At 42.1% G+C, this 12,984-nt stretch overlaps 1 protein-coding gene across 7 annotated transcripts in view; it reads right to left on the reverse strand.

The window, feature by feature from the left end:
* The window catches only part of PTPRR (protein tyrosine phosphatase, receptor type R), a 145,194-nt gene that overhangs the window by 53,731 nt on the left and 78,479 nt on the right, over positions 1–12,984 (reverse strand). For 3 of the 7 annotated variants that reach the window (XM_021385167.1, XM_021385168.1, XM_021385169.1), the window contains 2 exons: positions 8,040–8,150; positions 3,125–3,387 (listed from right to left, as the gene is read on the reverse strand). In XM_021385167.1, the coding sequence (XP_021240842.1) occupies positions 3,125–3,387; positions 8,040–8,150 (374 nt within the window). Of the gene's footprint in view, positions 1–3,124; positions 3,388–8,039; positions 8,151–8,453; positions 8,473–11,008; positions 11,150–11,524; positions 11,544–12,984 lie in introns of those variants that run through there. The other 4 variants (XM_021385173.1, XM_021385170.1, XM_021385172.1 and 1 more) reach the window with 4 other exon arrangements.

The raw sequence follows: 12,984 nt of genomic DNA on the forward strand, positions 1-12,984 counted from the left end.
CCTAAACCTCCCCACTTTTAGTTTAAAGCCACCCCCCCTTGTCATATCACTATCAGACTGTATAACAGTCGGTCCCTCTCCTGCTTGTAAGCTCCCTTCAAGCACTGGAAGGCTGCAATGAGGTCTCCCTGGAGCTTTCTCTTCTCCCAGCTAAACAAGCCCAGCTCCCTCAACTTTTCAACCTTCTTCAACCGCCAGCCAGGTGAGGGAAAGGGTCGTCCCACTCTACTCTGTGCTGGTATGGCCTCACCTTGAGCACTGTGTGCAGTTTGGGTGCCATAATACAAGAAAGACATAAAATATTCGAGCGTGGCCAAAGGAGAGCTACGAAGATGATGAAGGGTCTGGAGGGCAAGACCTATGAAGAGTGGTTGAGATTCATCCAGCCCAGAGCAGAGTTGCTGAGGGGAGGCCTCATGGCAGCTGTAGCTCCTCACAGGGAGCGGAGGGGCAGCGCTGAGCTCTGCTGTGACAGCGACAGGGCCCGAGGGATCAGCATGGAGCTGTGTCAGGGGAGGGGCAGCTGGGGGTTAGGGAAAGGGTCTGCACCAGAGGGAGGTGGGCATGGAACAGGCTGCCCAGGGCAGTGGGCACGGCCCCAGCCTGCTGGAGTTCAAGGAGAGTTTGGACACTGCTCTCGGACATAGGGCTGGGTTTGGGGATCTGGAGTTGGACTCCGTGATCTTTGTGGGTCCATTCCAACTCGGGATATTCTATTCTGTGGGTGTATGGACCCCTGAGGACCCGCAGCGCACAGGGAACGCAGAACTGTACACAGGCAGCACAGCAGCCTCCCGCCTGCTCTAGATGTCGCTCTTCCCCCGGCCAAGCCCAGCACCGCTCCACACCCGCCCGCAGCCCAGCCTGATTGCTGGCTGGCTCTCGGCAGCCCTGCGGCCCGGGCAGCCCCAGGACGAGGTCCCGGTGATGGGCTGTGTATCTGGCTGAAAACCAGGTCCTAGCTGTTTGATAGAGTCCGAGAGCAAACCTATGGCACTGTCCGGCCCGTGCCACTTTCTGGACATACGAAGCTATCACAAGTCTGGGGAATTAGCCTCATTTACAGCTGCATTTATCAAGGCACCAGGCACCAGAGTGTGTGCCACACAAAAATCAGTTGTGGCACCCTACATATTTAATAATGTGTTGCATGATCTACTGGGAAGTGAGTAAAAAAGCCTTTTCAGAGAGAGATGCAGCAAAGGAACAAAAAAAAAACAAAACAAAAACACACACACAAAAAAAAAACAGGTTCAAAGACAGCTCCAGTGTTCAGAAGCAAAATGCCTTTTAAGAAGCAGGGCAAACTCCCAGAAACATTTTGATAGTGTATGGACAGTTCTCGATTAACAATTTGTCTGCCTCTGTACCAGCTAATGTGATTCGTATGAAAAATAGAAAGGTTCAGGAGGGCAGATGTTGTGCTTTGTGAATGCACAGTGATATTTCTGCATGTAGAACTTGAGTGACAGGCAGCGTCTGGCCTTTCTGCCCCATCCCTCAGACACAGCCACAAGCCTGCGTCTAGCTGGCTGGGCACCGCTCCTGGCTCGCTCCCCAGTGTGCATTGATTCTCCTTGAAGCAAGACTGTTTTCTCAGTCTGGATCATGAGAGTCGTTTTATAACCATGGGTCACACTTCAGAAATCAAAATGGGGACTTCAGGTAGTCAGAAACTACTGCTCAGGGCCCCCTGTGGAGTCACTTGGGCAAAGGAATCTCAATGCTGACTTTGTCAACGAGTCCCCATACCCACATAAGCCTGTCAAGAGCTTCTCATCCTGGCAGAAAACAGTATCAGGGCTGAAATCACTACTGAATGTGGGCCCCCAAGCTGTGGCTATGTGGCTATCTGGAGGGGATGCCCAGGCTTGATCCCACAGTAATAGCTGCTTATTTTGGAGGACAATAGCACAATGTATTCCCTGTAGTTTTCTCTCTCGCATCCCAAACTGTGTGCTTTATATCTAGGATCTGGAATCCTACCTATAAATGAGAGTTGGAATGAGAGAAAATATCAAAACTTATTTGCTTGCTTCCCCCATTCCTTATTTTGTGATATGACTATACTTTTTATGACAGATTTGCCTTTCAGCATCTTTTACTTGGGGAAAACTCAGTGTGGTGCATACAGCCATTGATAAAATCTGTCACTGAAATCCCATTGTTCCAAGTGAATCTGAATTACAGCTCAGCTCTGAGAGTCCTCAAAGGGAATGCTCCCTTGGTCTGCTTTTCCATTCTGATTTCCCCGTCACATCTGCGTGGTGTCTGTTCTTTCATTTATCTCCTGTGCAGGGGCAGAAGAGTTCAGTTGCACGGCTGCGTGCTACATTAGTTATTCAGAGCACTGATGCTTTATGAAAGCAGCCTGCAGCCATGAGGCAAGCGATTATATAGGTTTCTAACAGAGGAGAGACAGATGTCAGGGTGCATTCTCCTGCTTGGAAAAATAACTAGTTTTATAAAAAGAAAACAGGCCCAGTATTTTAAAGGTAGAATGAGTTTTGTGCACAATGTCTGGTGCACAGGTATTTCTCAAGAGCTGATCACAAGGGCTGCTTTCATTACTAATCACTTCTTTTTCTCTTTTGTAATGTCTGTAGACCTTGGGCTGTATCCCTATCATCAGAGAACGCTGGATTTGAGAAGAAAAATGATCTTAAGGTGATAATAGAAACACTACGAGACAAGAGTATACAAGTAAATGTATTCAATTGCTATATTTCTCCTTTCTAAGTTTCCCATATATTAGGGATTCCCTAACGTTATGAATGACCTTTGCTGACAAAAGCAGCTGTTCTACCAGGATCTCCAGGATCAAAACAGGCAAAGTTAAGGGAAAAAGAAAAAAATGATTTGAGGTAATTGTTGGAAAGGGGAAGAAACAAATTAACAAAAGGAATTATAGTATTACAGTTAATCTCAGCTCTGCATCATTCTTCATGTGAAAAGGAAACAAAGAAATACCCATAAGATAGACACTAACACACCAAAATCCCACTTCTAAGATGTCTGCAAGATGAAGCCTCCAGTCCTCTGTCAGAGGAGACATATGCAATCAAACAACAGAAGTAGCATAACAAAACAGAATAAATTCTGAATGTGCTGGGCACCATCCTACCTTTCCTGGAGCCCCACAGATTTCATTCTGAAAGGAGACGGACTGGCACACGGGGGAGGTTTGAGCTCAGGAACACACTGGCCTTGAGGGTCCACTACCACATTGACAACCTTTGGAGCCTGTTCAGGCTGGACCATGCTGTTGGTGGTCTTATATTCAGATCGAGATGTCTGCAGGGGAAGTGGTGAGAGGTGGATCTCTTGCTTCTTTTCCTTCTCTTGTCTCAGTGACAACTGGATCTTCTCCTTTAATCTATACAGAACCTATTGGAACAGAGAGGAAAGCCCAATCCCAATTCGCTGGTAAACAAGGTAAGGAAGGAACCACAAATACAATAAGATTGCTAAATGTGGCTTTTTTTCCTAGAAAGTAAGCCACAACTTATGTTGTATGGCATTGCTCACAGCAGGATAAATATTTTCATTACATAAACCAAGGAGTGTACACGTGGGCAGCAGAGATTTTAACAGTTCTTGTTGTGAGGCAGTAATTATTTGTAACACCAGCAGTTGTATTATTAAAGGGACAAATAACGTAGAATGGAAAATAGTCACAAGTCTCCGCGAAGAAGGAAACAATGATTAATAAAGTAATTGTAGGAAAATGTATAAGGATTTTAGCACAAGAGAGACAATGGCACAAAATAAAATAGATGCTTATTGTTGAACAGTGTTCTGTTCAACCAGGTTCTGTTGAACCAGGCCACTTTTATAATGGTAGGGTGCTACTGCCCCGAAGTACTCCTCAGTATCCTAAGGATGTTCCTCAGTATCTTCATGGAAAGATTACCTATTCTATAACAACTCTGAACAGACACATAGACTATGAAGCTATTTAGGGATCTGTGACTGTTCAGAAATGTGTTTTACCAAGACACTGACATCCAAGAGTGTATATGCACAGCAAAAGCTTTTCAGAAAGTTGTACTAATCTTCTTCCACTGAATTCCATGCTAACATTCTCATACAGGGGTTTGGCAAGGGCTGGCAGATAGCATGTGCTCAGTTCTGTTACTGCAGAGGAGCAGCCTACGTTACACTGGTGTAACAGCCCTCATCTCTTGAGGGGAACATCAAAAATATGGTCTGGGCTGTGGCTGCACCACTTGTAAAATGTTCCTGAGAACCATGAAACTTCTAACAACTATGGTTGCATCTTCTGTGACAGTCACACTACCATAAGTATTGTGTGTGGAAATGGGTGAAAGGTGCTCACACAGCTCTTTGAGGGTGTCTGCACATACCCATATACTTTCTACCATGCTTGCAAAGCCATAAAAACAGAGCTTCTATCAAAGCAATTTTTCTGCTGCATTTTTTGATACCGATTTCCCTGCTACTGCATGGAGATCTATCACTCCAAAGCTTTTCAGTGAAGACTGGATATATTTGATGAGTTTGATGAGTTTGTTTTTTCAAGGATTAGCATTAGAGGTTTAGCTGAGAACTGACCTAATGTCGTTAGCAATACACCCATTAAACAAGACTTAGCTACGTAAACCATCTGTTCATTCAGAACAGCTTAGAATTAAATTGCACAGATAAACTCTCTTGGCCACAATTTTGCAGAAAAACAGCCCTCTATGAAGCAAGGACAAGGATCTCAGTACAGATAAAATGGAGATTTGAAATATTATAACCCTTTACCCCAGAGATTGCTTTTGCCTCATTTGTTTCTGGTAACCAGAGACATACAGATAAAACATTCACTGTCATGACAGTGTTAACTGCACCTTCTTGTCTCTGAGGTGCTTTGACATAGTTTCTTCCCCTGGAGACCCCCAAAAATTAAGGGTTTGTGTTCCAAAACTCTGAACTATTATTGTTTCCTAAACTTTTAAATACTTTTTAATTACAAGATTCTAGGGAAAAAAAAAGCCAATACTTACAGAATTTGAAAAAAAAGCTGAAGAACTACATGTGATCCTCAGTGATGTGAACGAGTCATTTTTAAAATGAATTCCAGATAAAAGTAAAAAAAAAAAAAAAAAAGAAAATGGCCAAAAAGGCAGAGGTCAATCCAGTTGCCAAGCTCTGAAAATTAAACTTGGTTGTGTTATTTCAAGTCACTTTAATCATATCTGTCAGTATGGATGGAAACAGATACAAAGGCCTTAAGTAGGAGAATTGATGTTGTATTGCTCAGAAGACTCATTATATAGATAATAAAGAAGCACGGAGCTACAGAACAACATGAAGTACCCCTTTTCAGGACACACACGGTGGGTCAACTTTTCATTTTTCTTGTATTAGATCTAGGGTTCAAAGCCAAGTTCAGCGGGAAATTAACTCTTTTTGTGTTCCCTTTGACTTGGCTTATGTGGAAGAATGACAGGGTGCTGACACCATGATAATCACTCTTCATTTCTGCTCAGTGTTCTACAAAGGAAAGCTGATGCAATAGCTTGGCCAGTACCTCCTAGCTACCCATTCAAACTGCCAGTGGAACTCCATTTTTCATCTTCAGAGAGAAATGGGAAATCACAAAGAGAGAAATACGTCTCTGGGATTAACTTCTTGGCAACTGTTATGTGGAGCAGTGATACGAGAACTCATCTGCCTAGAGATATTTAGGGCACCCAGGACTGTATAGCAAAACCTCACCAAAACCAAGGATATTAAGATGGTTCACTCTAATTAAAAGTGTTCTCTAACAAGTGCTTATCAACATGCGCATGCAGCTGTGTGCACATCTCTGCATGAGCCAGGCTGCTGTGTGTATGTACGCAAGAAGAAAGCCAACCAAAAAAGTTTCCCTTCAGCTCTGGGGAAAGGATGAAATAAAGTGTTAGTCATGTTGTTTTATGTATTATTACTGCAAGGCATTTGAATACGTTGATTTTAATGCACTATAGAAGGTTTTATAGAAACAGAATAAAAGAATTCAGGCAATCTAGAACTAGTTTATACACAAAAATGCTATTTTTGGAGTCAGCTTAAACACTGTTGTGGTATGATTAAACTACATATCTTTAATTTTGCTTTAAGTCTTTCAACTGGTAAAAAAAAAAAAGCCAAAGCTGGTGGGTTGTTATTAGTTACCTGTAGATAGCCTATATTTGAATTGCTTTCAGAAGGCCTGAACCATTTTATGAATCCTGAAACTTGTGACCTTAAAAACAAGTGAAAAAATGGATATTGAAATGTTGTTTTTTTGTTATTCAATATTCTTTTCTGAAGGAATTCCAAAATACAATCATGAAGTTGAAAAATATTCCTAATTTAAGTAAAAATCTCCCCAGAGCATCAAATAACCGTTCATAATTTGTAAGACACTGGAGCCAGTAATAAAAATTTAGACTCCCACAGTTGTTGACAAGACAAAATCCACATCTCTCAATATTTTAAATGAAAAAATAATCCTACTTTTTGATTTTTAAGTGAAAAGAACCACATCATTTAGAAAACCACTTTGTAATAATGAAAGCATTTCATAAATTGAAAATGATACTTCCAGACCATTCAAAACAGTTCTATATAGAGGTTCTATTTTAAAAAAAAAAAAAGGAAAAAAAGGATATGCAAACACATTGGTTTATCAAAACAGGCAAAATTAGTAACAAATATTAATAGCTAACAATTAAATCCACTGCCAAATACTGCACTATTATATTTAGTGACAGCTCAATTATTTCTCCATGTAAAGCAAAAAAAAAAATAGAGTCCTACTTTACACATAGGAGTACTGAAGCTGTTGTTCCTACTTAATACTTGGCTCAGTGTGGTTTACCAATGGTACACAGTGTTCCCAGCAGAAGCGATCCAAGCCCTGGTTGTTCCCACTGCTGAGGGCAGCAGGAGTTGAGTGTTTGGCTCCATGTCTGACGCATTCCTTCCTACTCCATACTTTAAAAGACACTTCCAATTCACCTGCGCACACAGCTAAGCTTTCTGCTTCTGGACCCTTCTACCAAAAAGCAAAGTAAAAATTTGGAGAAAAAGTAAGTATGTACTTCTAGACTTACCTTGCTACTTTGGAGTGAGATGGCATAGAGAAATGAAGATGACTAGGAAATAGAATTTATGAAAAAGAACAATTTTTTTTTGTGTGGGAGTTTAAATAAGATTTTGTTATAAATTTGAACATTTAAATCTTCTTAAATCTTAAATGTTCTTTCCATCCTAAGGTTGTAAGTGGGAAATCTGCCTAGATTGAATTAAACATTAAACGTGCTTGCAAGCAAGATAATTAAAAAGACTCCAAGGTACTATGAATTCATAAATGCTGAGAGTTTTCACAGGATTCAGTAAACCCATATGTTTATGCACCACGGGAAACATACACCATGTGAGACGTAACACAGGAGAAATGTAGAACAGCCTGGGAGAGTCAGTGGTGGTGGAGCCTTGTTCCTGGTCTGCGTGACCTTTGCACACCTCACATTCAGCACTGCAAGTATGTCCAACAACCAGAAACATGGCCACTGAACTCACACAGCAAAATGTCTAAGTTGTTCGAGAACACTATCACTCCTTTGTGTACTTATTTGTCACTTCAGTTTAGAATCTATATATTCAATGTATGAACATAGACACGTGCTTTCTCTCTAACAACTGTATATTACCAATAGCATATGAACGTGTTTTTTTTATTATTATTATTATCCACTAACTGAAACACAGTAGGCTAACACAGCTTCTGGGATCTGGGACCTTAGTAAGAAGGCTGAGAAGTCATCATTCACATCACTGCAGAGTTACTCTGCAGGCTTAGAGACTGTGATTTACTTCTTCAGCTGGACTAAAAATATATCAAGAAATGTATTTCTTCAAACTTTGGCTTCACAGCATGATGAGAGCTTAGTTTTTAACAGCTCTGAGGAAACACATCTCATATAAAGAATGCGACTCTATCCTTCACACTAAGAAAAGTATGAAGTAAAGAACAGCAAAAAAGGGTAAAAAAGCAAACTTACCATTAAACAAGTTACTAGAATGACAAAGATGCTGAGAAATATGACAACCGCATAAAATCCTTCTTTGCTCCAGATTTTGTCTGCTTCCCGCTGACCTTGTAAAACATTTTTCTTTTTTTAAGAAATAAAAAAGAAAGAGGAAGAGAAAAAAAAAGTTACGCAGTAGCACGGGCAGATGAAATAGGTCCTGTCAGGCACCAATCCCCATCTCCAGCAGCCACAACTCATGTTTCGGAGCTGACAGCACTTATTCTGAGCCCCTGCCCCAGCTCAGCACCCTGGCTGCATGTGATACAGGGCCCTGGTGCTACGTCAGGTGATCCAAGTTCTCGTCTGTGACTGCTGCATCCACACAAGCAAAACGTTGCTTTGAGGCTTAAGCAAACAGGGCTGGTGCTCTTCCTTGGAAACTACCTGGCCGACCAGAGGAAAGGGCAGCGCTTCAGCGTGGGCTGAGGAAACAACTCACGCTGCCCTTTTCTCCCACTGCTTATCTCCTGCCCCACCGCCCACACGCCAGCCTCCGACCTGTTTGCACTTTACACAGTGACAGCAGCTGACTCGCTGCTCGCCCGCAAGCGCAGGCACCCTGGTGCTGCTACCTTTACGACAGACACCCGCACAGATGTTACGTGCGCAGCAAAACTCCCATTATGCTGAAGTACTTTCAGAATTCAACTAGCAGTAATTCTGAATGTGCTTCCAGTAATCTCGTTACCTCTGGGTTCCTGCTGATCCTACACTTCTGTGCACACTCAAATTTGAAGAACTCCTGGGGAACTCATGGAGATTGTGAAATAATAATAATTGCAAAAGCATGTATTTTTTGACTTTATTATAGTGGGTTGAGCTATTATGCACAGTTTCACTACGTTTCTAAACATATTTGGTAGCAGAAACAGAGTACATACACTCTCAGCCTAACTGCAACATGTCATTCACAAGAAAGTATGCTCTCTTGCAAGAGCTGAAACCTTCTGTTGCAGGGATCCTTGACAGAAGGAGACATCACTCTCCATTCATTTTCTTTCCACTTTTTTCAACTGCATGTTCAGTACAGTACTGAGGGAAAAAAAACATATACCTTCAGTTCTGTTTCTACTCAGCATGTTCAAGGTCTCAGTGTTTCCCCTTCACTGAAATTCACAGAATCATAGAATGGCTTGTATTGGAAGGGACCATAAAGACCATCAAGCTCCAAGCCCCTGCTGTGGGCAGGGTTACCACTCACTAGATTAGGTTGCCCATGGCCCCATTCATCCTGGCCTTGAAATACCCTAGTGGCTTTGATTCCAGTTCTTGTTAACAAATGAGCTGCTTTCTCATGGCACAATGGCCTTCCTTCCTTCCTCACTGGAACACTGTGTGGGGACTGAGATTTGCCCCATTTCCACATAGGGAAGAGTTTGTTCAGGGATGAGTGGCTGCTTGCTGTACCTGCACTACTGCAGGGACCCTCCAGGTCTTGGCATAGACAGTGCACTCTTTTGGCCACCAACAGATCAAGCAGCCTCCTTGTGTCCACAAGCCCCTCAAATACAGAAAGCCCTGATGCAACTGAACTCATCTGGTAAGGCCTGCTGAGGAGGAGTAGAGCGTGTCCTGGGGGAGAGGGAAGGCAAACAAGTACCAGGCTGAACATTGCATCCCACTGTAACGAGCACACTCTTCTTTCAGTGCAGATTTGTGCCCTGCCTGCTTTAAAAACAGGCAAGACAATGCTAATGCAAGATAATTCACAGATCACACTGTCACGAGATGCAAGTGCGCAGAAAAGCATTGGATAGCATGGTAAATTCACAGAGAATTGCTTGCTAAAAATAAAAATGTGTATGTATAACCAGAACTTGGCTGCTTTCAGCATCATAAGTGTCTTCCTTGAAAGTCACAGCACTGGGGACCAGCATGGAAATCCTTTGCCTGCTGAAGTACAGAAGACTTGTAAAGGGTAAAACATTTCAATTAACCAAGATTCATTAGTGTCAGTAAACTTCTTAGCATATTTATATTCTACTTAGTGTACTTAACTGATACTAAATGAATTATCTCTATAACATCTGTCTAATGGTACGTGGGTTCAGTATATGTTTTTCCCAGATTTGTCTTTTGAAAAGTAAATCTCAAAGAATATCAGCAACTGCTGTAAAAAAAAAAAAAGACTAAAGACAAGTAAGCTATGGCTTTCACAGGTCCAACACACTGCTTTGAAACAATGAAGCAGTCCCTTCACCAGAGGAACGAAATCCCTCCCACTGGTCTAACCGAGCAGTGTTCAGGAGAGCAGAATCCTTCCTTCAGCTGCTCCCCACTGACAGAAGAGGCTGTGACCTCCAGCAACTGAGTCATTTAGTTTCCATGATAAGAAATTGCTTTCTGAAGTGTTAGCACTGCTAAGTCAGAACTTTGCTCTTGGGTCTGAGAGATCTGATAAGAGGGACAGCAGCTGCCATGTGCTCTGCAAATTGCTAACACCCAGGAAACAAGCTCACAGGGCAGCCAAATGCTGAGGGAAAAAAGGAAAAGAGAAGATAGGAAGAAAGTCAAGCTGAGCAGCAAAAAGGCATAACTGGTAAAAGCACAAGGAATACAAGAGCATGGAGCTGGCTGAAGAGCGCCAGTAGCACAGGCCCTACAAGGTCCCAGAGCAAGCCTGGCTACAGGGAGGGTGGACATCATGTTCATTATCATGTCCATCATCCTTAGCATCTGACTCCATTCCCTAAGGAGTCTCTATAGTCACGAGTGATTTAGGCAGAATTAGCCAGGTTCATTTAAACAGTTTTAATTCAACATCATTTAAGGTGGGAAAGAATCACATTTTGTGTTTCACACAGTCCCATGATATTGTCATCCTCACTGAAGAGTGCCTGCACAGGTGTCTGCTTTACTCTAAAGTGGAATATGTGTGTTTAGAAAAAAAAAGACATTTTATAGACTTAAAAACCCCAAACATTTATATATCCACTCACCCTTCTGGTCTTACTGCAGAAACCTAGCAGGTTATTTCTACAAACAGGTGAAATGAGCAGCCAGCAAGAGAGTCACCAACCTGAAGCAGTCACTGTAAAATCAGGGACTGAAAGATCCTGCCAAATTTCAGGAGCTGCCAAGAAAGTTAATCCTGCTCTGGAAAAAAAGGTGAATGCTTATCTTGGGTCATTTAACCTCAACTACTTCCTCAGGCTGAAACACTAATGAAAGCATGGCGCATCACAGTTCAGAGCTCAGAGGAAAGCTTCCATGGAGCTGGGGATCAAATTTAGGATCATATAGGGTTCATCGAAGTTCATACTGGGTTGCTTTGATTTTTCTGCTATTCTAACTATGTTAGCTAAGGAAGGTTTAGGAAAGACTGCTGAGAAATCACTTCCCCCCGGAGAAACTATGCAGGAACACCAGTGACCTCCTCAAACAATTAACATGCCCCATGACAAAGCCTCCTCAAACACTCCCACTACGCCGTGTTAAGCTATTGCCAAGGTCACCTTTCAGTTTCATGATGATTCTCTCCATTCCAGCATTCAGCCCTTACACGTGTGTGCGATGAAGTGTTGTGATTTCATGGAAAAGCTGTCAGCCTGCAGGGCTCTCCTTTGTGTGCCAGCCTGTTCACTGACTTATGGCTTCTGTACGCTTTAAGTGCATGACTGCTTCCTTTGATTTCTTCCCTAGCAGAAGTTAATATCACACACTTCAAAGGCAAACAATAGAAGCTTGCACAAGGCTGCTGTAATTGTACATTTTGGGATTGCACAATTTTGGAATATACTCTTTCATGGAGATTTCTCCTTAGTGCTACAGCTCGCAGCTAGCAGTTAGTTTATCTCAGAAAACACAGTAAATCTTACTTTACTTATCATAACTTCAGTTATTCCTTTATCCAAAACCACTTCAAAGTCCTCTTCTATTCTACTAAGCTCTGAAATTCAATAGTATTTTCTTTTTATTCTCTGAGCACAATTTTAAGGCATTGGGATTCTCAGACTGTAATGACACAGACTGCATAGGTGATTGAATTTAGTCTCATCAAGAAGCACCAATTCAGCAGCTACTTGTTTTAGGGAAGTCTGCTCGCTGCCCTACGACACCATGGATCAGAATACAGTCCTAAATTCCACTTCAGACTCAAACTTTTAGACCACAATAAAAGAACAAATGCTGCAACTACAATAGACCATTGGAAAAGAAAGGACATATGAAAAGATCTAATGGCTTGGATCCCTGAAATGGCAATGACGCAACTAAATTAAACTTTCATGTTCTCACAGGTACACTTCCCATTCTACAGCAGGCAGCACCAGACTCCAGTGGTTCCTACTGCAAAAACATAAGAAATCTGTTCCTCCAACAACTGCATAATAAGAAACTATGATATGAATTTTGAAAATAAGTGATGTAGTTGAAAATAAATCCATCAGTGATTAATGCATCAGTAGATGTACATTGGCTAATTATTAGCAGAACAAATGGAAACACAGTTCCAGACATCTAGATCCACTGAGAGTTTTGCTGTTCATGGTATCACATGGGCTGAGACTTTAGGAAAGAGCTTCAGTTCTCCGCCCTATTTCCTACCACATCTTCGTATTTTTTCTGCCAGCCTTAGCTCTCTGCAACTGGGAGTCTAGTTCAGGCTAAGCTCTGTTAGAAAGTAACAACCAGGCAAATTCAGGAGAGGCACCTCAGGGATGGGCTGAGCTGCCCGCTGGAGGTATCTTTTTCCATTCTGATTACTGCAGAGAGAGCTGGTAGCCTTTCAAGTCTCATACAGTTAATAATGAAAAAGACAACTAATACTGGAGAAGAATTCCAGTCCTAACACCTCTGAGCCACCTTCTAGAAAGGGGAAGATCATGCTACCTTTCTGCATAGGTACACTGCTAATGCATATGTAATACTGATTGGGAAGAATTCTGAAATGTTGGTGGAAGACTGTACAATTTAT

This window comes from Numida meleagris, chromosome 1 (genome assembly GCF_002078875.1).
Source record: "Numida meleagris isolate 19003 breed g44 Domestic line chromosome 1, NumMel1.0, whole genome shotgun sequence".
Classification (NCBI taxonomy): Eukaryota; Metazoa; Chordata; class Aves; order Galliformes; family Numididae; genus Numida; species Numida meleagris.